At 40.9% G+C, this 26,591-nt stretch overlaps 1 protein-coding gene across 2 annotated transcripts in view; it reads right to left on the bottom strand.

Moving 5' to 3' along the window:
- Positions 1-2,255: 2,255 nt before the first annotated feature.
- The window catches only part of nol4lb (nucleolar protein 4-like b), a 170,172-nt gene continuing 145,836 nt past the window's right edge, over positions 2,256-26,591 (bottom strand). For both annotated transcript variants that reach the window (XM_046057189.1, XM_046057190.1), the window contains 6 exons: positions 23,198-23,679; positions 21,210-21,401; positions 19,610-19,798; positions 14,739-14,852; positions 13,326-13,557; positions 2,256-11,227 (listed from right to left, as the gene is read on the bottom strand). In XM_046057189.1, the coding sequence (XP_045913145.1) occupies positions 10,980-11,227; positions 13,326-13,557; positions 14,739-14,852; positions 19,610-19,798; positions 21,210-21,401; positions 23,198-23,679 (1,457 nt within the window). In that variant the 3' untranslated portion in view covers positions 2,256-10,979. The remainder of the gene's footprint in view (positions 11,228-13,325; positions 13,558-14,738; positions 14,853-19,609; positions 19,799-21,209; positions 21,402-23,197; positions 23,680-26,591) is intronic.

Genomic DNA, 26,591 nt, shown 5'->3' with positions numbered 1-26,591 from the left:
CTGGATTATTGCAACAGCCTTTTCACCTGTTTAACCCAAAAATCTACTGATCGACTCCAGACTGTCCAGAACTCAGCTGCCAGGCTTTTAACCAGAACAAAGAAATATGACCACATTACTCCTATTTTAGCTTCATTACACTGGCTCCCAGTATGTTTTAGAATTGACTTTAAAATTCTATTGATCACTTTTAAAGCTCTTCATGGTCTCTCGCCTTGTTATATTTCTGACCTTTTAGTCCCATACGCACCAGCATGTACCTTGAGATCCTCGGGCAGAGGTCTGTTGTCTGTTCCAGAGTCTCAACTGAAAACTAAAGGGGACAGAGCGTTTGCTGTCGGGGCCCCGAGGCTCTGGAACAGCCTGCCTGAGGAAATCAGGTCGGCTGAGTCGGTGAACTCTTTTAAGTCCCTTCTTAAAACATACTTTTATAGGAGAGCTTTTCCCGATCTTATTTGACTTTATTTTATCCCTTTTATTTTATTGTATTTTACTAATTTTATATTAAATTTTCATGCTCTTATCTTTTTTGTATTATTCTTTACACTTGTTAAAGCACTGTGTAACTTGTTTTTGAAAAGTGCTCTACAAATAAGGATTATTATTATTATTATTATTATACTAGAAGACCAAATGTGAATTAATCTGCAGCTGAAAATAGTTTTCCTCCAGTGTGAGTAACGAAAAACGAGCTGTTTTAGGAAATTAATCTTTTTCTTTAAAGTGAAAGTGAAAGTACGGAGAAGTAACACATTGTTATTTTTGATCTTTTTATGGACATTGATGACAATAATAATAAACGCACTGTATATACCAGGCAGGCCCAGTTGGCTTTTACCATCTTAAGGTAGCTCGATCACATACCGAGAGCCACAGCTGTCCTTGTGATAAGAACATGAACGTTTTAAGACTAAAACTGGTTCAAATCCAACAAGAAAGCTTTTCAGTTTGAGCTCTCTTAATCTTTCATTTGGAACCGGAGCTTTAAGTTTGTGAAAGGCTGCTACGTATTGACTCTGTGAGCTAGTTACATCAGAGAAGTCTAATGAACAAAGTCTCAGTTTCAGTTCACAAAGTTAAAAGGCAAAAGAACACAATACTGCAGTAAAAGAGTGAAAAAGGAGGGAGGAATAAGAACGCTTTTAACTCTTGCCACTAAAACCCAGTTTGACAGTGAAGGAAGTATTATGTGCTATAAGTAAAAGTAACAATACAACAATGTTAAAAATACTTAACAAGTTAAGACCTGCATTTAAAATCATTAAGTATAAGTACAGTATTATCAGCAAATTGTACTTAAAGTATCAAAAGTAATGGTCACTGTCAGAGTTTCACTATCATATTGGATGTTTCTGGATTAATGTTGCTGCTGCATTTATGTGTACATTGCGTTTTATCTCCTTTGTATCCTGTTGGGTAGTTTAATCTACAGCAATGCATCATGGTCTATATGATCATCATGATCATCAAACCTGTGACTGATACTGTATATTATAACTATTAGAATATTAACTCACAACCATCAAGTGTTAAAGCAGCATTTTACTGTTGTAGCTGCTCAAACGTGGAACTACTTTTGTTTAGTCCAGTGGTTCTCAATTTAGGGGTCGGGCCCCTTCAAAGGGTCACCAGATAAATCTGAGGGGTTGTGAGATGATTAATGGGAGAGGAAAGAAGGAAAACAAGTTCTGATACACAAATCTGTGTTTCTATTTCAGACTTTTGTCTTATCTTTGCTTTTTTTTGTGAAATGTTAGATGCATTGAACCTCTTTGGACCTCAAACACTTTTAATTTAAATGAAACCATGTGAGAAGTTTAAATGGAAAATATCTCGTTGTTTTTGAAAATCATACACACTGCTGTTTGTAACAGATCAAGTTCAAAGTCACTAGTTTACATGCAGCTGTTTTAATCCATCAAGTTAGGCTGGTTACATGTATGTATCTCTGTCACTCTGTTTGTGTATGTATTTTCTTGTCTGCTTTGTACTGTATTGTATTTTATTTTAATTGTACTATTCTCCTTGTAATGCCTTAACTATGCTGCTCTCTTGGCCAGGTCTCCCTTGTAAAAGAGATTCTCTCTCACTGGGACTTGAAAATGAAAAGTAACTACAGCTGTAAAATAAATGTAGAAAAAAGTACAATATTTCCCTCTGAAATGTAGTAGAGTAGAAGTAGAAAGTAACACTAAAAGAAAATACTCAAGCAGCAGTGACAGTGAGTGAAAATAAGAGAAAAACATTTCTCTGTATGATAGATAGCACACAGTTTTATTAGTATATTTAGCTTCGTGACGTACATCTTGGGAGAAAACAAAAAACAAAACTAAATGGTCACAATTTTTTTTAAAGTCCAGAAACATTTCAGTTTTAGCAGTGACATCACACAAAAGAAAGCTCAGTTTTTCGATCATTGGTTTCTTTGTCATAGACCAGAGTGATATGTTCTCGTTGTTAGGCTAAACAAACACGCCCGTACCACTCCAACGTGGTCAACAAACAAACAAAAAAAAATAACCCTAGATTTCTTTTTTTTTCCTCGATCGTTTACGTTGCTTCACACATATTATCAACACTTTTCTAAAGAATCAAAATATTTAGCCACAGGTACTGGAAAAAAGGTATCCACTGTTATATATAATAATAAACACAATAAATATAAAAGAATTTTTGATATAATTTATATGGTATCAAAGAGAGAGGGAAATGGGCCTTCAGTTAGACGTGTTTTTACAAAAGTGATGTCCTTTTTTTTTTTTCTTCCTGAGGTTGAGTTTTGTCATCTGCAGTTTAAAGTTTTGCTAAATATACTAATAGACTAAGAGACCCGACACACAGGGTCTGTAATGGCTTTTCATTCACTGAGGAATCATCTCCACCGGATTCTGGTCACCCCAGTGGAGGGGTCATTGTGGCCCCACTGTGATTCTGTGTGCTGTGGAGTTAGCCGAGAGGTCAAAGGTCAGCCCCCACTACAGGCAAACAAACACACAGCTCGACCCCTCCCCCCACCCACCCCCAAAACAATCGGTTTCGTCCGGGGACGCCTCACTTTTCAATTTCAGCCACGTGACATTTCTTCACCATGCACAAAATAAATGTTTTCTCCACAGTGAACCGATAATCACAAACTAGCTGTTAGCATTCCTCAATGCAACGTACGTGCACCTTTGCACATCAAAGGCGAATGCTAACTGAATGCTAACAAGGCATTTTTAAAAGGGATGCAGTGCTAAAAAAAATAAAATAAATCTAAGCAGGTGTGTGGTGAAGAAAAGTGACAAACTGAAATTGTCAGCACGCCCCCTCATGTGATAGGCTTGTGTGTGAAAATGGTGATAATTGTATTTAGATGCAGTCCCATTTCCCTTCAGTGTGTAAGGAAGGAGTCAGATTAACTCACAACAGGGATGAGATGGAGAAAAAGAGAGTCGGGGGAGGGAGAAGGATAGAGAGATGAGAGGAAACAGAAAACAAAACAATAAAAACAAAACCAGAAAGAATCGCAAAAAATCTGTACATGTAAACATCACACTTCCACTGAGTCAAATCATGAGGAGAATACAGGTTTCACATTGGTATTACTGTAGGTACAAAGCCCCGGCGGAGGAAATCAAGACAATCAAAGGGCCCGGTACAAAGTCAGGTGAAGACAGAAAGAGAGGAGAAAAATCTAAAGCACCACCGAAAAGGAACAGAAATTAAAAAAAAAAAACAGTAAGACAACACAGCTCAGGAAGCCATTTATTCACTCTGTCAGTAGCTGTACACTGATAGAAAAATAAAAAAGGTCCAGTACTTTTTCTCATTTAATTATTTTTTAAATATGTGTGTGTTGAGCTATACATCTGACCAGACTGGTTCAAGAAGTGTGTGATCAATCGCAGGGACCCGACCGGCATCACAGCTCATCTGGTGGTTTCAGGTTTGAATCTAAAAGCTTCACTGAGGCAGTTTCTGATGCCTCTAATGGTTTTAAAGAGTCAAGATGACTAATTCCTGTACTCTCAGTCAGCGCTGCAGCTAACGCACACCTATCCTCTATTTGTGGAAATTTAAGGGGTTTTAATATGCTTATTTGCTTTCTTGCGTTTAGGTATTTTTGTATGTAATTACAGCCAGCAGCTTATCTTAGCTTAGCATAAAGACTGGAAATAGGGAAACAGCCAATAATAACAAAATCTGCTAGTACATCTAAAGCTCACAGAAATGTGTTAATGTAAGAGCTTTAGAGGTGCTGGTAGGCAGATTTTGTTACCTTTGGACAGAGCCAGGCAAGCTTTTCCTCTGTTTCCAGTCTTTATGCTAAGCTAAGAGACATGAGAGTGGGTTCAATGTTCTGATATAACTCACTGCAAGAAAACGAATAAGAGTATTTCTCTTATTCAAATTATACGTTGTTTTTTTTTGTCAAGGTCTGATTTTAATCACAGTCAACATCTTTACATTTGCAAGTTTAATTAAATTTAAATCAATCAAGGGTTAGGGTTTCACCAGAAGTATATTATAGGAAATGTAAATAACGGCATCATGTAGGGCAAATCAATTTAAGAAAATAAAACTAAGCTTTAAATAAATAAAGATAAAGGGGATAAATTATATATTTTTTTTTACAGTGAGGTCAACATTTCTTGGGGGTTGCAGTCACTGCCCTCCACATAGTAGTTTGTGACAGAAAATATTCTCTTTCAACAAACTTGACGTCTTTGTGGTCAAAGATCCACAGAAAGTGTTTGACTTTGGAGGTAATTTTGAGTAAAAACAACTTGATTTCAAGGTAGTCAGACCTTTTTTTTTCTTTTTACTTATAGCACTAAATTATAATAAGAAATGTTTTATTTGCTCTGGTCTAGCAACCGTGTCTGTTCCTCTGTAAAGTCTGAGAGGTCAGCAAGATGCTGTGATCTTTTCTCAGAGCTCTTCCTCAAGCCTCAAAAGACTGAATCCTTTTTCTATTTATTTTTTTTTTTACATTAGATAAAAGCTGGACGATAATGTTGCCACCATGTCTGTGTCTATGGTGTGTAAACATAACCTTTAAAAAGAGAAGAGGACACACGTCTCGTGTATAAACCATAAGGGATTACACTCACAGAGGCGTGCAGTTACTGGACTGTAAAGGTCAACACGTAGCTTGAATTCCTCTTATCTTATCACAAGCCTGTTTGATTTTGAAGCTGTTAATGAAATGCTAAAAGATTCTGGTGACGCCGGTCAGGATCCCTATATAGGTATGTTTGGAATGTACAGTATAGGTTTCAGAGTGAAGCTGTTGGAATATTGTACAAAATATCTTTTCCCCAAAAAGACCCACTTTACTTGCACTACAAAATATATCTATAAAATAATATTAAGAAAGAATCAGAACATTGATAATAATAACAATAATAATAATGTAATACTAAAAAATAGAAATGAGACAAACGTGTCGGCCGCTTGCTCAGCCAGTGGAGACGTTAACAACAGGAGGAGTTTTGGAGTATGAGCGCTCTGATTACACTCTCCCAGTCGGTCCCACTGTATACAACAGACAGAAGGAATGGAAATCAAACAGTGAGCAAATTACACCTTTCTAAAGATTGTCATTTGCCTTTTTTATACAGCTGTTGGTGTTTTTTTTTTTTTTGTGGTGCTGTTCTGCAGCTGTCTGACTTCGATGTAAACTCACCTGGGCTCGGAAACACTTGCAGAAAACCTTGAGACTGTCTATTCTGAGGTTGACAGAGAACTTTAACACTTAGGAACCAATGAGATAAAAGTCCTAAATGCCAGCCACCTGGCTCTTCTGAGAAGACTACTTGATTATCACTTCAAATATTTTAAAGTCAGAGAAGCGGAGTTTGCTACAGCCTGACTAAGAATTATTTCCGTAGTTTTGGGACGATCTCAGTGGTCGTGTTTGGTAAGATGACTTATTCCAAGAAAGAAATCCCAGATGTTGTTTCAAAGAAGCAGTTTGTCTTGGAGGAGTTTTTAGCTGACAGAAAACTCATGAGGAGGAGGAGGAAGAGGGGGATGGACTGCAGTAAGAGGCCTCTTCACTGTTCCTAATATTCAAGCCAGGGGAAGCAAGTGAATAAAACTACTCTTTTCCACTGATCAGATCTCATTAGTGGAGCAAGTCTGAGGAAATTCCCCAGCTTTTAGTCTAATTTTAGGCTCCAAGAAACACAGTCCACAATAAAGTCTCTCGACTTCAAGGGCTAAGCTGTGTTAAATGTTGCTGTTGCATTATTATAAATCTCTAGCTGTGGCACTAATCTTTTCTTTTTGTTGTGATCCTTCATTTTGATTCCTTCCTGAAGGCAGGAACTCATTATATACTGTAACTTATTATAAACTGTATGGTTGTTTTGGAGGGTCAAGGTTTTCAGAATGGCAGCAGCGGCGGCGGCAAGGTTTGACAGTCAGAGGTGAAATAAACGTCCACCCTGTCTGCTTAGTTGAGAATGAATCCGTCTGAGTCAGGATCTTGGGATTGAAACTGGAATCCACTCTGTCCTGCTTCAATCTGAGGAACCAGGATCACATCATCACCTGCTCTAACAGACACAGCACCCGCACTGCTGGCAGAGTTTTCAGAGGCTCACTCTGGGATACATTACTGTTTCAAAATGAGGAGGAAATTATGCATTTTTGTGCAGCTGTGTTCAGCAGGAAACCTCCATCTCAAAAATCTCAATCTCAAAAATCTCAAAAATCTGCATTAACTGGGTGTTTCGCTGGGTGTGACTCAGGTCTCTCAGACAGGGCAGAGTGTGGATCAGCAAAATTAAAAAAACAACTTAAATAGTTCTTTCTTGGATCGAGTAAGTCTGGGGCAAGAAAGGTGCCGAATGTCCCCGACAATCAAAACCAGGCGGACTCAACCAAAACACTGGCAGCATCTGAGAGCACAGTGAGGATCAAACAGGAGGGCAGAAGGACGGGATGCTGGTGTCATCAACAGAGTCTCATGTTGGTATAAAGGCAATTAATACACTCTAAGAAAGTGAAGTTTAATCTGCCCTCCAGTATTTAATAGAAATATTAATAAAGACACTAAAATAGAGAGAAATTTGAGGAAAAATTGATTGTACTAAATTTAATCGTAGTGAAAACACCACGAGCACACAGGGTTGTCCCCCAACATGTCTCACTCTTATAATGTCATCCTCCCTTCCTTCTCTCCTCCTTTTCTTCTACTTGGGTAACTTTTTTTGCATAATTCTCTCGTGTCATTCAGCGATCAGCACACATTAAACAGAGCTTCCCGTTTCGTGAAAAAGAACAAAAACAACAACAACAAAAAAGTTTACTATTCTACATCTAATCTACCATAAATTAAATAATTTACATTTTCAACATTTCAAACTAATTGGAACATGAATGAGCGGTGGTTCTGACATTGCACACAAATGTAAATCGGTGAAAGTTTGGATGGAGTTTTTTGTATTAATAGATACGAGGTGGGAATGGCGTCCACACCTCTTGAAGGAATGGCTTTCACGTGTCCCTCTGCTTTTTAGCCCGATAGCACTTGTCATCCAGTGAGTATGATACAAATTTCACCATCTGGCCGTCATGTTTGCAGCCAGTCACCAACATAGACCGTCTAAAGACCAGTGGATGCCATGATTATCAACTGCATTGCAAAAAACACCCCACCACATCGCTTCCTCCGCTCTCGTGTAACTTCAGCAGTGCAAGTTGGGGGAAGGGGGGGGGGGGTCCTCTCATGGGAAACATGCACACACATAGAGAGCCTCCAAATCACAGATGACTGTTGCTTCGCTCAGTGTGCAAAAAGGGAGCAAATCACGGTGCCAAAACAGTTGAACTGAACAGAAACGACAGTAGAAGCACAGTACACAGAGCAATGCCTTGAGAGGAGATAATAAGTCACGTTTGTCTTTTTGTTCATTTTCTAACCTCTTCTGTACTACAGTGAAATAATCCAGGAATAATGTGCTTCAAAAAATGCTGATTTAACAAACTAATCCCAGCAATAAACAACTCCAAGACTTTTTTAAGCAACTGTACAATGAGACAAAACTAAGTAGTGGTGATAAAAAAAAAAGTACCAGTGTCGCAACAACATAAAGAAATAGTTCGACACTTTGAGAAATACACTTCTTTGTTTTCTTGCACAGAGTTTGTTGAGAAGGAATCTCACTTTCATGTCTGTACAGTAAAGATAATGCTGGAGCCAGGTAACTTATCTTAGCATAAAGTCTGGAACTAGAGGGAAACAGCTAGCCTAGCTCTGTCCACAGGTAGAAAAAAAAAATCAAGTCATGGTTTTACCGGGGTTATGTGCTATGTGTGACTATTTCTTGACAGGGAGCCGTAACTTCCTGGAGTCTTCAGTGATAAACAGATTTAAAATTTTTGGGGGGGAGGGCCAGGCTTTCCTTCTGTTTCCAGTCTTAATGCTAAGCTAGTCTAACCAGCTTCTAGCTTTATATGGAACGTACAGAAAGCCAGTAAGTGTATTTCCCAAAATGTCTTTAACAAAGAGGCTGTGGCTTGGCTCTGGATAAGACAACAGGTACACCAGAGGTATCCAGTAAAGTATATATTTGCTGTGCATGAGAACAAAAACTACCGTCATATGGTATAATATAAGAATATAAGATGAAGGATATACTTTTTTTTTAAAATAGGTTTTCCTTTAGAGCCATCTCTTTTCTTTCCATCCTCTCTATTCTCTAAGGTGTGTACTTCTTGGCCTGATATAGACTTACTGTGGTGAAGCTGCAAGACTTAACTAACACGTCCCTCCCTGCGCCCTCCAGAGGATGAAAAAATGGGAAGAAATGAAAAGAAACGAGATTAAAAGCATTCACAGTTAGAAAGTCACAAAACACAACATGAATCAAGCCCTATCAAGCAAAAAACAAAGACACCAACCAACCAGACAGAGAGAGAAGAGACACATGAGTGGATGAAGGTAGGAGGGTTTGCACTAAGTTCTCCTGTGGGTCTCTGGATTGTTTTTGCTTTGTTGTGGTCGAGTTGCAGTCGAGGTTGCCGGAGGTTGGTTGGTCGGTCAGGTTTTCACGGGGCACAGCGGCTAGCGAACGCCCCGGCTTTGTTGAGGTTTCAGGTCTATGGCAGAAGGTCCGGTTTTTATATAGCAGCAGCAACATGAATGTTCATCATTATAATCATAGTAATAATAATAACAACAATAATAATGGCCATATCAGAGTTTAACAGACAAACACAGTAAGACAGAGCAGTCCTCCTCTTCCTCTGAAACCTGGACCGGACCAGGGAGGGAAGGAGGAAGAGGAGGATATTTAGGTCCACGAAGAAGAGGTGGAGAGTAGGTCCAATGGGGAGACGAAGAAGTAGAAGAAGAAGAGAGGGACGGAGGGAGGGAAGGAGGGGAGGGTTGTTAAACAAAACGATGTTGAGGTTTCGTTGGCGTTTGTAAAAAGTCGAAGCGGGAGGTAAAATTCCACCAGTGATCAATATTTAACCCCGTTTTCCTTTTAAGAAAACCACTCCCCTCCGCGCACACACACACACACACACACACACACACACACACACACACACAGACACTCACCCTCCCTCCCCTTTCAGGAGAAAGTCCGACACTCAGGTCAACTTCAAACTTCAAAACTGATTCTTTTCAAGTTTTCAAGATGAACTGATTATATACAGCAGCACACACATGAACCTGCACACATGAAAGAAAAGTTTACATCATCAGTTCTTGAAATGCTTCATCGTTTCGACATTACAGGTCTTTTGCGCAATTTAGTTTTGATTTTCCTCTCTCCAAAATAAACCTTTGAAGACATCAGGTGGTAAAACAGAAGTAAACTGGCTTCTGGTTGGAATGATACCATTCACTTGCAGAGTGTGTGTTTGTATATGTGTGTGTCTGTGAACTGAAAATAGAATTGGCAGGTCTGATCTGAGGTATTTCCTGGTGGTCAACATGGCGTCTTGGATGCATAAGTAGCAAGTTGCTCCCTGGGTAAAAGGGGTGAGGAGGATGGGGGGTGGGGGGTGTCAGGGTGAGGTTTCAGGTTAGGGAAAAGTGCTATAGGACACAGAGAGCTTATATACAAGCGAGCACAAAAAAAGTTTCTCTTTTTTTTTTTAAACCAAAGTTTTCTCTTTTTCTTTTCCAGTTTCCAGCCTTTAGCCCCTCCGGACTCAAAGTCTTTCCCGTATTTAGTGCTATCTTTTAAGATAATTCAAACCGCTTTATCAGTCACTTGGGAGGAATTTTAAAAGAAAATAATAAAAAAAAAAAAAGACAAAAAAATACGCACTGGACTCCCAAAAAAGGAGCTAATTAAATCTTAAATCAAATCAAAAGCACTTGTCATTTAACAGTTTCAGTAGTACTTATTCAGGGAGTCATCATTTATTTATTTTTTTAAACTGTTATGATCATAACACGGCGTTGGCCAATCCAAACTCCCCATGTTCATAAACTTCACCTTCACAAGTCTTTTTTTTCTGAAACCACAGCAGCAGAATCAACAACTCTTGCAGTCTTCTTCACTCTTCTTACAGGCTACTCTGCTCCCCTTTTCTCCCTCTCCTCTCTTCCTGTCCTCCACACTCCTTCGCTCAGAGTGCAGTGCTGATTGTGAAGTGCTTCCAGAGAGGAGAGGAAGAGATTCCTCCAGAGTCCAAATAATTAGCTCCTTTTTGCCACTTTTTTCCCCTCCTTAGGCAGAATCGATGGATTGAGGTTGTGGGGGGTCGTTTTGGGGGGATGGTGGGGTGGGATTAGTATCCCTCGCCTGCTGTCCTAGTTTCCCACTTTTTCTCCAAAAACAAAAAGTGGCCAAAGTTTCCGAAGAGAAGGCAGATGAGGAGAAACCAACAAACCCCCGATTTAAGGAGGGAAGACCAAAAACAAAAGGTCTGGTGTTTAACGATCGATAAGGAGAAACAGGTGACGCAGACGGACAAACAAAAACAAACATAATGGGAAATGTGTGTGCGCGTGTTCTTCCCCAAAATCAGTTCTGCTGCAGGATGAGGTTCTCCAACTCGTCTGCCGAGCGAAGCAGGAAGGCGGCCGACTCCCGGTAGCCGGCTATCAGCTGACGCACGGCCGTGATCTCCGGTTGGCTGAGCTGGGTCGAAGCCCCGCCCCCTCCTGCACCCCCGCTGCCCCGCCCACCCAGGCTGTTGTTGGTGGAGGCAGAAGAGGAGGAGTTACTGATGTTGGCAGAGGAGAGAGATTTCATGCTGAGGTCTGTGGGGCCTGAAGATGGGTGGAGAAGAGGGAGAAAAAGTGAGGGGGGAGAAATACAGATGGGAGAGAAGGATTGATGAAAAAAATGGAGGGAGAGAGGAAGGGATTAGGTGGAGATTGATACAAAGAACAGACACTCCAGGTGTGCAGGTGAGAAAGGATACGTAAGAAAAGGTGAATGAAGAGGAGAGGTGCAATAGGGAGAGGAGGGTGAGAGACAGACTGATCAGAGTGACAGAAGACTGCCAGAAAATCATGACATTTCTCCTAACGTACACTTTGACTTTGCATTTGTTTAACATTTTATCACCTGTAGCAACCTCTAATCCATTTCCAGTTCCCAGGTAACAAGAGCAATGCACTTTGTAGGCTTCATCAACAGCAAGCTAAAACACTTTAAAACACTTTTACAGTTGTGTGTTAATGGGGTAATGGCATCATGTCGGATCCTGTGCATGTAGCCGCTGCAGCAGACGTGCACCTCCCCAGAAATACAACTACTACTACTACAACAACTACTATGTTGCGGGTGACAGAGACTTCACATGGAGACCACAAGAACTGTAATTCGGTCAACTTGTATTTTCTCCGACAACTTTCTGACGCGGACGCTTCGAGCTACGCAAGATCAATTTCTTGCATTGTCACATTCTGGAGTGTGTCACCTGAGCTGCAGTCTGAGTGTTGCAGCTAGGAGCGCTAGCGGTTGGGCCTGTTTTTTTCTTGGTGTTGTCTTTGTTAAAGGAAATCTTTTTGCTACAAAATACATTTTCAGACAAATCAAACATTTTGTGTTTGACCTTCTCCTGTTTTAATATGACAATGCCCACGTGCACTAAGCCAGCAAAGCCAGGAAGAACTTGCCCTGACCTCAACCCTACTGAAACTAGAAATGGACATTGCAAGCCAGGCCCTCTCATCCAATATCAGTGTCTGACCTCACAAATGCTCTTCTGGATGAACGGTCAAAAATTCCCCCAGACAAACTCCAACATTTTGTAAAAAGCCTTCCCGGAAGAGTGGAAGCTGTTATAGCTGAAAAGGGGGATCTCATAAAAATAATATGTAGATGCACAAAGGGGAATACATTTAATGCACAATCCTGCCTGATCACGTACGGTACATCTGTGTGGTTGTGCTATCAACGGTTCTGACACTCAACTATGAATCAAATCCTTTACTGTAAGTATTTACTTGGACATTGAAGTTCATCTTTAGCATCAAGTATAAATCCAGGACACTATCTACCGACCTGCAGGATTCTACTCTCTGTTGCTTCATAACCTCCTTAAAATCTTGTTTTTGCTGACCTCCAGTGATTTAACCTTTCACCCTGCTGCAGTAAAGTACAGGTGTTCTCCAGGAGCCATTAATATCACTGTTGGTTGTAATTACAGGTGCAACAAAGCAAATTTCTTACCACACCCATCAGTGAAACTGGGTGTGATCAGAAGTGAAACAGACTTCCAACTTTCAACCGGAGAGGACATGGAAACATTGCTTTGCAGCCTCGTGTAACTCTTTAAATTGAGAATTTATTGCAACAAGATCTTAAAACTGATCAATGAAACGTCAATCAAACGTTTTACCCTGAGAATACATGTAAGTTATCTATGACAAATAATCAACATTATTTAGACCTTATTTTGTGAAAGGTAAGTTTGAGGAGTATGGACGCTGTTCTGCGTGATCGCCCTGCTCCAAACTCACACCACCATCTTGCTATCAAAACTATGATTTTGTATTGAAACAGTCACAGAAACTGATGGACACAGAGTCATTGAAGAGACAAGTGAACATCTGTAAAAGTTATCAGAGTTTGAACAGCCTGTAATAATCGCACGCTGTTTTTTTTTTGCAACTTTAAATCTACAGCTCCACATTTAAGCGAGGCTCCCATCTGCTGCTCCTTCTCCATCTCCTCCTCATTCATCCCCAAATTATCCACTCATTCCCACCTATTCATCACTCGCTCTCTTGCCTCATTTCTCTCTCCATCCTGACTGCCCGCTTCCTCTCTTATTCGCTCATCTTTTTAACTACTTTGTCTTGTCCATCTCCCCTCTATCTCTATAAGGACCCCCTTCCTCTGCTCTCCCCTCCTCACCGTTGCTCTGAGCAGCAGCGCCGGTTGTCAGCGAAACAGGGTGTTGCATGGCAGCGCCCAGGCCCGGATATCCACGATAACCGTAGCTGAGGCCGGCTCCGTTGATGTAGAGCTGGGTGTCCTGCGAAGAGAAGGCTGATGCGGCCAGGGAGTAGGCGGAGTGAGCGAGGGACGCCGGCTCCCTCAGGCCCCCTCCACCGCCGGACGGCTTGTCCACAGAGATCTGCTCATCCTGGAGGAGGAAACAGGAAAAACAAACAGATTTTGTTTTTAAAATACTATACTGCAAAGCTGGGTGGACAAGAAAAGCAATTGGCACTAGGAACCTAGAGTTATGCCCACGAAGAAGAATATCATTGCTGATATACTTCAAAATTAGGACATTATTTACCAAAAAGAGCATCTCTGATTCCTCAGTCAGAAGTTTTCTGTTTCTCTGAAGAGGATTCTTTATTTTTCTTTTTGTTTATTTTACACAGTAAAAATCTCAATGAGATTTATATTGTTGTTTTCAAAAGAGACCTTCTAAGAATATGTTTGCAGTTTTCCAAACTACTTTGAACAGCATCTATGTAATTTAGTACTGCCTGCTCTGGAAAAACAAACCCTTTTTCTGTTTTGTTGCATAAAGAAATACAGATGTGTCTCGAAAGCTCCGCAGGTGGCTGCCAAACTAGCTCAGTAGCTGGATAACATAGATACCTCAGTATGGCTGGATTGTGTTTACAGTTAGAAAAAAAATAATACGTCCTACTGCAACCTACAACAACTTACTTATGGCAAAACCAATCTCAGTCCTGGCTGTTCTCGGCAGTAACACCACGATGGTGGAACAAGCTATCACATGCTATCAGAGCAGGGACGTCCCTCTCTAACTTCAAGAAGCTCTTGAAAACTCTAACCCTAACCTCTAACAAGCACGTCCTGTGCTCTTCCTCTTCTATCTCCTTGCAATTCTCTTGTATTGATTGAACTAGTTTGTTAACTCTTACTTCTTTCCCTAGGTATTTACCCAATTGAGGCCATACGTGCACTTAGCTCTTACTAGTATCTATTCACTTGTATATCTCTTACTGTATTGATACATTACTGATGCTCGTATGTTGTTCCTCAAACGTAAGTCGTTTGGTTTGGATAAAAGCAGCTGCCAAATGAGTAAATGTAAATATAAATGTAAATGATGGTTAACTCAGTCAAACCAGGTCTGCAGGCAGGTAACAAGACAGATCTTCCTTTCTGTATTTCAGTGATTCAAAATCCACAGCTCTGTACTGAATAGGCCAGAAACCATTTGACACAAGGCAGCCTGCTCAGTGTTCATGTACATTAATTAGTCAAACACAAAATATCATATATATATATATTCTAGATTCACATATAAATGAGGCTAAGCACACACAAACATAGTCTTACGTGATAGGTTTCAAGGCGCATCCTCTTAGCGGCGTTGCGTGATTCGCTCTCGCAGGCGGCCGCCAGGATGTTCTCAGCCATAGCTGAAGTGAGGTGAGGTGGAGTAGGACGGGTCTGCAGACAACAGAAGCATTTTATGGAATTAAATGATTTATTTTAGGGCTGACCCCGAATAGTCGAAGATTTGATGGATGAGCGGAGCCTGATTCTACTGTCAATCTCACAGTCGAAGCAGCGATACAAGGATCATGCCATTTTTGGCGATATGCGGGTGGTCAATAATAATAAATTTAATTTGTAATGCACTTTATATTTAAGCAAGTGCTACATGTTAAAACAGGTAAGTGCTAAAAGTATGACAAATAAAAACAGAAACAATACAGCAGAGGAAAATGGCAAGAGTTCAATCAAAAGCTCTCCTAAAAAGGTGGGTTTTCAGGCCACGTTTAAAAGCATCCACACTCTGTGGTGTCCTCAGGTAGTCCGAGAGCTTTCCACATACTGGGAGCAGCTGAGCAGAAAGGCCGATCTCCCATTGTACAGAGTTTGGTTCTGGGAGGTTTCAGGAGATACGCTGAGGCAGATCGGAGGGCACGTGTGGAGGTCTGTGGGGTGAGGAGTTCCTTGAGGTAGGAGGGGGCTTCACCATAGATGCACTGGTGGGTAAAGAGAGACCTTGTACTCAATCCTGAGTGAGAAAGGAAGCCAGTGGAGTGATCTGAGGATGGGGGTGATGTGGTCGTGTTTGCGCACCTTCAGCAGGATCCTAGCAGCGCTGTTCTGGATGTACTACAGCTTCTGAAGGCTTTTCTCAGGCATCCCGGTGAGGAGCACATTGGAGTAGTCCAGCCTGGAGGAGACAAAAGCGTGGACAAGCTTTTCCGCATCTGCAGGAGTGAGTGTGGGACAGAGTTTGCCGATGTTCCTGAGGTGGAAGAAGGAGGTCGAGATGTTTGATGTGAGCCTCAAAGGTAAGATGAGAGTCCATTTATGTTAAAAGTGGAATATCGGCCAGAGAAGGTGATGCTGGTAATGTCAGATGACCGAACCTGGTGTGGAGTGCCAACTAAGATGGCTTCAGTCTTGGAGCTGTTTAGCTGCAGAAAGTTTTGCTTCATCCACGAACTTTATCTCCTCCGCGCAGGTGGTCAGAGTGGATGATGGCAGGGCAGCAGAGGGGGTTGGGTTTGTCCTGAGGTAGAGTTGACAGTCATCAGCATAGCAGTGAAATGAAATTCCATGCCGGCTGATGACATGGCCAAGGGGGAGCATGTTGAGGATAAGCAGGGTGGGGCCGAGTACTGAGCCTTGAGGGACATCACAGGTGACGACGTGTGTCAGGGATTTAGCCTCTCTCAAGGCGACATGCTCAGTTCTCCCGGTGAGGTAGAATGAGAACCACTCATAGACAGAAAGACCGATAGTGGAATGTAGATGATGAAGGAGGATGTTGTGGTCCACAGTGTCGAATGCTGCAGTCAAGTCCAGGAGGATGAGAAGAGATGGGGAGCCAGAGTCTGCAGTCATCAATCAGCAGGTAATTTGTGACCCTGACCAGGGCTGTTTCTGCGCTGCGGCCAGGGCGGAAACAAGACTGAAATTTCTCAAATAGGTTGTTTTGTTTTAGATGGTCCTGAAGCTGTGCGGCAACTACTTTTTCCAGCACCTTGGAAAGTAATGGAAGGTTGGAGATGGGCCTGTAGTTGGCAAAGACTTCTGTGTCTAGGGTGGGTTTTTTGAGAAGTGGCCTGATGACAGCGGTTTTCAGTGTTGATGGAACATGGCCAGCCTGGAGGGAGTGGTTTATGACCTTCATGATGAGTTTTCTCCCAATATGTTAATATTTGCAATATATATTTCAAGGTTTAATGCTGTAAATAAACAAGTGCGTAAATAAATCCAAAATTGTAACCCTAACCCTGGGTCGTCAGTGCGCATGTGTAGGCATAGCGTGTGTATGTGGTGGCAGATGAGGAACACTTGCTGAAGAGACAGAGCCACAGCTTCACTGGTGTTGCGCCGAGCTGTCCGCACCTCACAAGGCTTTCAGATAATTTATCACCACTGATGAACCACACAAAGATTATTATATCCTTTTCAAACAGCCGGCTACTTGAAATAAGACCCGCGAGGAACCGCGACGTGCATGCAGTTGTCGGCAGCGATAAACTCTGCACAAGACCAGTGAATGGCAGGCGAGAGAGAGAGAGAGAGAAAAGGGTCAGCAATAAGCGTCAGTCTAGCTGGAAATTTACAGTGTAAGTTGAATGAATAGAGACTGCAGCTCTGCAGCTTCTCAAGATTAAAGCAGAGCCACCATGTGTTACACCCCCTCCTTCGCAATCGCCGTGCACAAAAACACACATGATTCAACTATCAGTCAACTATAGGCAGGACTTCTGATTTGACTATGTAAATCCTTAGTCGGGGACAGCCCTAATTATATTAGACCTGAACTGAAACATCTGTCTTCATTTGTTTTAATTATTAACAGTAAAAAAGGTTTACTTTCAGTCCTCGGTCATCTGAAATGATAATCCCTTTAAGCTTCACTGATACTTTGCAAATTCTGTAGATAATCAGAGAGCTAGATTTCTTCTATTTTTAACTCTTATGTGTTTATGCTTTAGTATTCTATAATATCCCAGAGGCCATCCTTTACAATGATAGTGTAACATCATGCTTCACCACTGGAGGGCAGCAGAGACATTTCAATGATGGGCTCATCTTTACCTTCAGTGTGAAGCAGCCTGTTGCCTGTCCACAGAATATCTCTGTGTTAAGTCCCAGCAGAAGTCACTCGTTCCCACCTTACATCCTGCATTAGTCCATTAACATCCACCCACCCTGCCTCTGCTCTGTGTTACTGCTATAGCTGAATCCAAAGTTATATGGTATTTAGGGTATAAAGGGGTAGGAGTACATACGTTTTACTTCTTCCTACTCCTTTTTGCACATGTAAATAGCAGTGCTTAAGTAATGGAAGTTATGGAGTTTTGTTTTGTTGTTCATCTGTTTTACTACTATCATGTTCACACTCAACTAATGTAATTGATTTATTAAAATGTTTGGTAAGACTTGCGTCTTGACTTTGGTCACTGGTACAGAATATACTAGCTTATACAGCATGTCTCTTTGGAAGTTTCTCAGTGAGGAACTGTCAAAGCAATTCTGACCGTGCTGACAGCATGAGGGTCTTTGTTAAAGCCTTTCATTATTTTTTAATTACAAGTAAAGATTGCAGTGTATTAATTATCTGTGTCACTGCACACACCCTGCTGGTTCGTGCTGATATCGTATTATCAGATGCACATGAAGAAATGTTGCATTAGTTCTTATATTAAGATATAAGATATGTATATTACATAATGATATGTATAAATATGACACTATTGTGAATTTTAGATGTTGAAAACAACAATTAGAGAGCATGCACAAGACTAAACATGTTATTTTACCTTTTATTCTGCATTATTGGAAAATATCTAAATCTAAGAATATTTGAACTTTGTAAGGACACATTGTAAAACTGAGACAAATTTTATAAAATACACAGCATTGTTGTTTTGTTTTTTATACATTGGTGCATGCTGGCCTTGACCATACCGTCCATATTCCCAAACAATCCAGAGATAGTGTGTTAGTGTTTTGACCTGGCTTTATCAGTCATTGTCAGTCTTTTAAAAATCCTCCAAATTCCTGTAATCTCTTTATTCCCTCCGATTCTTTGTTTAATGTTCTCCTTCCTTTCTATTTTACAGTGAGGCAGTTAAGCAAGTATAAACAGTACAGAACATTTTACTGACTAGAACACATGTACTAACTGAAAGGCTGTGTTCACATGTGTACGTAAAAAGACACTGTACACACTGCAAGAATAAAAACAATCAGGTAACAAGAAAGGATGTCTTTGTAGCTCTCCAGTTCCCAAAGAAGTTGACTGAATGACAAAAGAAGCAAGGCCAGCAGTGCATTGTGGGAATTATTGGCTTTGAACATGCGGCTGATCGACCAGATTTCCTGGGTCAAACAACCCATAGTATACAGAGCACAGAAGGATTGTTGGCTGAACCAAAGACTCGCACTGCCTCACCAAGCGGTGGTCACATCATTTGTTCCAGTAACACAACAAAACAAAATCAAGATTAAAATTGGCTCCCATGTGAAAAAAGCTGGTGTGTGATTTAGATTTTACTTCGATTTAGTAACATCACTTTAAGAACATTTTCCGTATGTGTAGTATCTACTTCAGATAGAGAGACTGCCACTGCTAAAACATCTACAGAGTGAAAGGGGAATTATACGGCTGTCAGCCTAAAAGCCTTCTGAGAGCATGTATCAGGTCTGTGCAGCTCAGAGTGAAACTATTTAATTTTTTAAAACTGTCTGAGGCTGCATGAAAGTCATATTAAAAAAAACACACTAAAAAACAGACCCCTAGTTACTGCTTAGAAATGTTGTCGTTTAAATAACTACAGCCTACTGTAACAAATAATGATACTATTACTGATATTATTACTAATATTTACATTATTACTATTTAAAAAAATAAAAACTACAACACAGTCAGATCTCCGCTAAGGATGCACATGTCTTTCAAATGTGTTGCTTTAATATTGAGCTAAAATGATTAGTCGATTGACAAAAAAATGAATGGTAAATATTTTGATGATTGGTTAATTCATCCATTCTCTGGTTCCAGCTTCTCCAGTGTGAGGATGTGTTAATTTCTGGGATATTATAATGGGGGTTTTCTGCTATAATTTCACATTTCATGGAAAAAAGTTGCAGACATTTGTTAATAACAGCAAATCTGTTATCTGTTAAAACACCCGGCTACCAGACAAACAAACAGCAAAACGTCTTTGTACCTCCATGCCGTTCTTCTTCATGCGTCGGCAGGATTTGAGGTAGGTGCGGATGCGCTTGCGGGCGCGTTCCTGGAATTCTGGGAACTGTCTGCTGCAGGACTCGATGATGGCCTGGATCTTCTCCTTGGGCTGTTTGGAGATAGGCACCATCCGATCCAAGTTCTCATCCACAAACAGACGCACAAACATCTGCAGGAAAACAACACAGCATTTAACAAAAACCTGTTTTGATGAGTAAATCAAAGGTTTTTATGATCTTGTGTGTGTAGCATTATATAACTTGCTTCTCTTCTGAAGTGTGTGAATGTGTGTGTTAAAGCTGGAATAATTGTTTTTGAACCCCTGACAGTTGTTAAGCTGGACGTGTTAGCCAACAGCTGCTTATTTACACATCCGCAGAAACACCAGCATTTATTTGGAGCTGTGTTTCTGTCCTCCTGATGAATGTTAAGTGCAGTATAAACTCCCTATTTAGCTCTGGTTTGGCCTCTTGAGAAAAATATCTGACTTTGTAGCTGCTAGATGTTCCACTTTCTGAACCAGCTTGTTAGTGAATTTGTCAGTCTGCCATTATCAGAGCTTGTTAGCTGTTTGCTGCTGCTGGACCAGACTCCATTGAGAAAAACAGTATTACCACGCCTATAGTCATCTCTGGAGGTGTCTTTGTTGGTCTTTCCACTGTTCCAACAATCATCAACTCTAGTTAAAAAAACTAATCTCACCAAAATATTCTGGCTCTATGTTTCAGCTGGTAGCCGCTAAATGGGCTGCAACGGCTGCAACGTAATCCTTCGGGACACATGCGGCTGTCATAGTAGCATACGTCTACTAAAAGGGCAACCTGACAACATTATGGGAAGGATCACTATAGTGATAGACCTTTATGTTTAAACAGAAACAGCCGTTATATCGCTCTTTCTCGCCACCAGACAATAATCATACCTCTCCAATCATAATTCAACACATTGGACAGAAACTAAATAAAACTCATTAAAATTGTCCTTGCTAGTTATTCCACTGTTTCAACAATCACCAGCTCTGGTTTGGTTGAAATAAACCCCTATTTCGCAGCATAAGATGAGAAAAGACACAGCTGTTAAATCGCTATCCTCAAAGCCAACAGTTGCACAGTATGGACTCGCATGAAACAGTTACCAGAACAGAGAAGCTCGGATGACAACACATACAGAGTATTCTTGAGCTGGTGGCTTCAGAAGTTCGTCAAACACAATGTCTGAAAAACAACGAGCAGCAATGAAACAACCACCCATCCCTCCTTGCCATGATGCTCGTATCGACGGGTGGCAAAGAGGTGTGACAAACAGTGGAGAATCATTTCTGAGGGGGGACAGTGCTGTACTACCCGCCTCAACTGCTGCTTTAATAAGAGGAGCTTTATTGTATGTCCCGTGTGTGTTTTTCCATGTGTGTTTTGAGGGTCTGTCCCATCAAGTATGTGTGTGATCAATGACACTGACAGGCTTTAAAGGAGGAACAGACAGTCAGCTCTTCAATATTTTTTCTTTATGAATATACCGAGACACCTTATTGATCCCCGTGGGGACATCGTGTGAGACACAGTTGAAGGTCTCTGACTTACATTGAAGGCCTTTAGTCTCTCGGGATCGACTCCCTCCGTGTCGTTGATCTTGTCGTTGTCGTCGTGGTCGTCATGGTCATCATCGTCATCGTCTGGCGCGACCTGGCTGCCATGACGCCCCATGGTCAGGTCCTCTGCACTCAAGTCCATCTTCACGCTGTCGTAGCTGCCACCCGAACTGTACTGAGGGGACTGAGCACACACATGCATTAGTGCTTCTGTATTTGTCTTGAGTCTTTCAATTAAGTCTATAAATCTATGCACTGTCGGTGTGTTTTTACCATTTATGGGCTTAAGTGGTTAATTGTTCCGGGGCCCTTAAAAAAAACACTAATTAGGAGTTTCATTAGGATCTGACAGTTTGCCAATAAGAAGGTCCTTAAATACAAAGATTTAGGTATTTGGTGGAGACACTCGCCAGACATCGTGGAGGCAACTATCAGCCCACAAAAAAAAAATAAAAAGTCACTCTAAAGAATACATTATCATCTCAAAAACAGAATAATAAACATAAGTAAATAATTTTATACTTCTTCAAGCACTGTAGCTTTCACTACCAAAACATTTTCTAATCCAACAGTGCAAAGAGGATTTTGGGAAACGGGGGGGGACAGGTTGGTTTTGCAGTTTGGGGCATCAGAACTTGGTAATAGGGTTTGCTGTCATGGTGCTCCATCTTCCTCTGCTTGAGACTTCCTCTTTCTTTATCTCCTGCTGCCGTATATAGGTTTCAGAGTAATTTGTGTTTACTAATTACCTCTTGTTGTTTCAGACTCTTTATCGCCGCTCACTTGTAGTCGCCCTCTTTGAGTTTCTTGATCACGTTTTAATTCACCTGCCTACTCATCTGCATCTCGCCTCACTTTTGCCTCCATCTTCTTATTTTCTAATCCCATTTGCCGACTCCTCTTTACAAATGACTGTGTACTCCTTTTCATGTTTCAACAAAGACAACCTAATTAGGATGAGGCAATTAGCTGAATCAAAAGGAGATTTTATGTTTACTCTGATAGATCATTTCAGTTTTCTCACAGTTCAGTCACTCTCAGCAGAGTGAGTGCAGTTTACAGCAGGAAGGACAGAAAGCAGAGGAGAAGCTTTGCTAATGCAAGTCACAATGATATCCAAAATAACTTGTTCCCTTTTGGTAGCTGTGTTTTTAAATAGGGTTTTTCGCTCTCTTGCTGAGAGTTAGAGAACATTGATACTACTGTAATGTTTGTATGGCAAAAATGAAGCTACAGCCAGGAGGTGATTAGCTTAGCTTAGCTTAGCTTAGCGTAAAGACTGGAAACGGCTAGCCTGGCTCTGCCTACCAGCACCTCTAAAGTTCACAAATTAAAACACTATCTTATGTTTAATCTGTACATAAACTGGCTGTAAAATGTGTTTAATTATTTCTTGCCCAGGACCAAGAAATAGTTCTACACATGACCTTCCATTAAACTTGTTTACACTTTTTTTTGTACGTATTAAACACACGAGATATAACATGTCCATTTGTGAACTTTAGAGGTGCTGGTAGGCAGACTTTGTTACCTGTGGACAAAGACAGGCTAGCTGTTTCAACCTGTTTCCAGTCTTTACGCTAAGCTAAGCTAAGCTAAGCTAAGCTAAGCTAAGCTACCTGGCTGCTGACGGCAGCCTCATACTTATAGAGGTAAAGACATGAGTGGTATCAACCGGATGCTGATTTCTCAAGTCTGTGATGGTCTCTGATAGTCTAAAGACATTTAGATTAGGTTAAATAGAAACTCAATTGTCTGTAGGAGTGAATTCTGTCTGTATATGAATGACTCCAGTCCCCGACCAGGATGAGCAGGTGTAGATGATTCATTAATTTACCAACCAGCCTGAATTAGGTGAAGCCTTGCGTGGAACCGGATCCGGTGATTTCAGATTAACTCCTTCCTTATAAAATCTCATTGTAAACAAACATGCATGTGTGAGAGTGTGTGTGTGTGTGTGTGTCTGCCTTGCGGTCTCACCTTGCCCCCGTAGTCTCTGCCATCTCTGTCCAGTCTCAGCTCTGCGGTGTGTATGTGGGACTGGGAGTGTGTGTTGGGAGTGTGTGCATTATGTGCGTGAAGGGTGTGTGCGTGCGGCAGAGGCAGGGCTGGGTGCGGGGCCAGGGAAGGTTTGGCAGCCAGCGGGTACTTCCTGCGGAGCTCTTCGGGCGCGTTGGGATGCAGAGCGCCGAGCAGCGCAGCCGCCGCTGCCGACACAGTGACAGGCAGGTGTGAGGTGGACAGGGGCAGGCGCTGAGGAGGCGGGTCACTCAGGTTCATCGGCTGCTGGTCCTCGGACGATGAGGAGGAGGAAGTAGGCGTGCTGAAATCCAGTGGGGCGGGGCCACCGTTGCCATTGATGACATCGGTTTCCCTGACTATAGCGCCATCCGTTACAGCGGAGGAAGGAGGGGTCAAAGCAGGAAGGCCATTTCCACTGCCACTCTCTGACGACGAATCCTCTGAAAGGACAGACAGAGAGAGAGGTTACATTTCACGAATTTGTTTTAAATGTTTATTTCCTGATTCCAGCTGCAGGCGAACGCAGAGCTGAAGGGCATTTCCTCACATTAACAACTAATGAAGTTAGAGACACACAGACGTGGTTGATGGTAAAAACGACAGCTCATATTTATGATGTGTGGACAAAGACATACAACAAACAGCCATGTATGGTATGCGCTACATATAAATCTACATTCAAATATAAATCTTTCAACATGGACATTTAGGCCCTAAACCTCTACCTCTAGTGGTTTTAGCCATGCAGATAGATTAGATTTTACTGTGCCCATGTTCTCACATATCCATCTTTAAGATTTCTGTCAACACACCAAATCGGTGGATTTGGCTGAACTTTGTTTGCGGTGCTCAAAGCAAGTAAACAGCAACATCAACATGTCTTTCCATAAACCATGTGTCTGTTACTCTGGATAATCTACAAACCTCAGTGTGAGTCAGCTACTTTCTAACAATGCACATAAAACCAAAACTACCTGCATGATTTAATGCTACAAGAGACAAAATATGTTTTCTGTGATTTGAGTGATTTAGCGCTGTTGGAATATGTGAGCTGCACATATTCTTTTAAAACCCTTGTTTTTTTCTATAAATGTTTTGTGATTTTACAGCTTTTACTTTATAGATTATATACTTATATACTACGTCTTTTGCTCTATTTCACTCTTTCATCTCTTACTTGTCATGTATGTTTTACAAAGTGCTATATAAAGAACACTTTCGTCCTGATAAGCTGTAAAGACGTATTCTGAGTCTTCCTCCTTCCTTAGCACCCAAGGAAGCTTGTGACTCTGTACTGCTTCAGGCCAAGTTAAGGCCATAATAACTGGATGACCTTAACATTAAGTGAACATAGTGCATCAGAAGAAGAACGCAGAAAAACAACTTAGTCAAAACACAATGCTCTAAATCAATTACGGAAAGGGCAATTCTAGAGCTGGCTTTGGCATTTAAAACAGCCAATAAGCTACATACGTTATTGTACATCGTGTCACTAATCATCATTATCATTCCCAGGTGTGTATGTTGTTTCAGAAAGTACATGTGACACGTGGAACCTTATTGGTGTGACAACGACATGAATACAGCAAAAACTCCCAATTGAAATGGTCAGATGTCATATGACTGCTGTTAGAGACACTGTCCTGAATTGACATACACACATAAATACACTATTTACACAATAGTTTAATGGCTATTTTTAATGCCCAGCAGATGGCAGGATGGAGAGTCTTACAAACTGTCTTTACTTTCTGCTTCTGATATTATTTCTCCATTCTTTACTCTCCTATAGTATCAGCTATAAAACTGTATTTGTTGCAGAACAGTTGCATTCCAAGTGTTCATTTTATTGTGTATACCCCTACAAACTAAGCCTCACAGCTGGAATGAAATTGGGTGACAGTTGCTGTCTTCCTGTAACCAGCAGGACGGTGACAACGATGACAATGACACAAGGAAATAATCTCCAAACTGTAGGAGGAACATATTGAGTTATCAAATGATGCTGTTCTCTAAAGCTACAAGCTGTGTACTGACTGCTAAGGCTTTCCTGAGTATCAGCAATTAAATTAGGTTGATTGAAAAAAACGGCAAAATATTTTTTTTCAGCTTGGGTAGTTTTTCCAACGTACCAGAGATGTGGTTTTGTGTTGTGAGTGAAATGCATCGTGAGTCCTCAGAGAGAGACTGTAGCTGCTGTGGAGGCTATTGTTACGGGTCGAGCGGACCGCTGGAAAAGAGAGCAGTGTCTGTTTATAAGATTAAACCCTACCAGTCTGCAGCCTGACCAGACAATAACACAGTCCTATAATATGACCCCTCCTTCGTCTCTCATCCCCCTTTTGTTAGTCAAGTTCCTTCCTCAACATCTAGACCAGTAGTTCCCTACATGTGGGTTAGCAGTGGTGGTAGAAGTATTCAGATCCTTTCCTTAAGTAAAACTACCAAAACAACAATATAAATACGCTGATACAAGTAAAAAAAAAATCAATGTCAGCAAAACGACTCGTTCTGGAGAAAACTGACCTTCACTGACATATTATTACATATCATGTTACATCATTGAGTAAGCAGCATTTTACTGTGTTGGAGCTTGTTTATCTACTTTAGATACTAGTTTAGTCTAGTGGTTCTGAATTTAGGAAACAAACATCTGCATCTTGACAAGGGGCCCAAAGTAAGAGGTCACAAGCCAAAAACATTGAAAATCACTTGTTTGATCTTGATCTGAAAAGTTAATTAGTAACAATAGAAAACAAATGAATGTAGTGAAGTAAAAACCAACATATAATTATTTACCCCACTTGAAGTTGGGACAAGAGGTTGCAAGATAAATCTAAAAAATTCACAAGATGCCTAACATGCTACACAAAATTATACTTATTTCTTTAAATATTATAAACTTGTGAATTACTGAATAATTATACTTCTTCAGTCGTTTCAGAAATACTCAGATAAAACAGGAAAAACTCTTCCAACTTGTTTGGTCGGTTTACCTGGACATAAACCAAATACAAATGCAACCAATGATGATGGTTTGCAAGTAAGGGGACACCGGCTGAAAAGGCTGGACACCACTGATCTAACTGAGGCTGAGGTAACATCACCTGAAACCCTCAACACGCAGACAATTTGCTATTTCAAATCTGATCATGCTGACTGTTCAGTTTCACCGTTGTTGTGTTGTTGCTCTGCGACTGCTAGACTCAACTCACAGAGCCTCAGATACCAGCTGTTGAGAAATATCCATCTAATCAATCCATATATTGTGGTTTTAAGTTGCCAATTTTAGGTTTAAATGGTCTCTAATCTCATGAAACGCTAAAGAAAAGGAAGTTTTTATTGGTGTTAA

The sequence above is a fragment of the Micropterus dolomieu genome, linkage group LG08 (genome assembly GCF_021292245.1).
Source record: "Micropterus dolomieu isolate WLL.071019.BEF.003 ecotype Adirondacks linkage group LG08, ASM2129224v1, whole genome shotgun sequence".
Lineage (NCBI taxonomy): Eukaryota > Metazoa > Chordata > Actinopteri > Centrarchiformes > Centrarchidae > Micropterus > Micropterus dolomieu.
The sequence above is the reverse complement of the archived record's forward strand: the minus strand, read 5'-3'. Positions and strand labels throughout refer to the sequence as shown.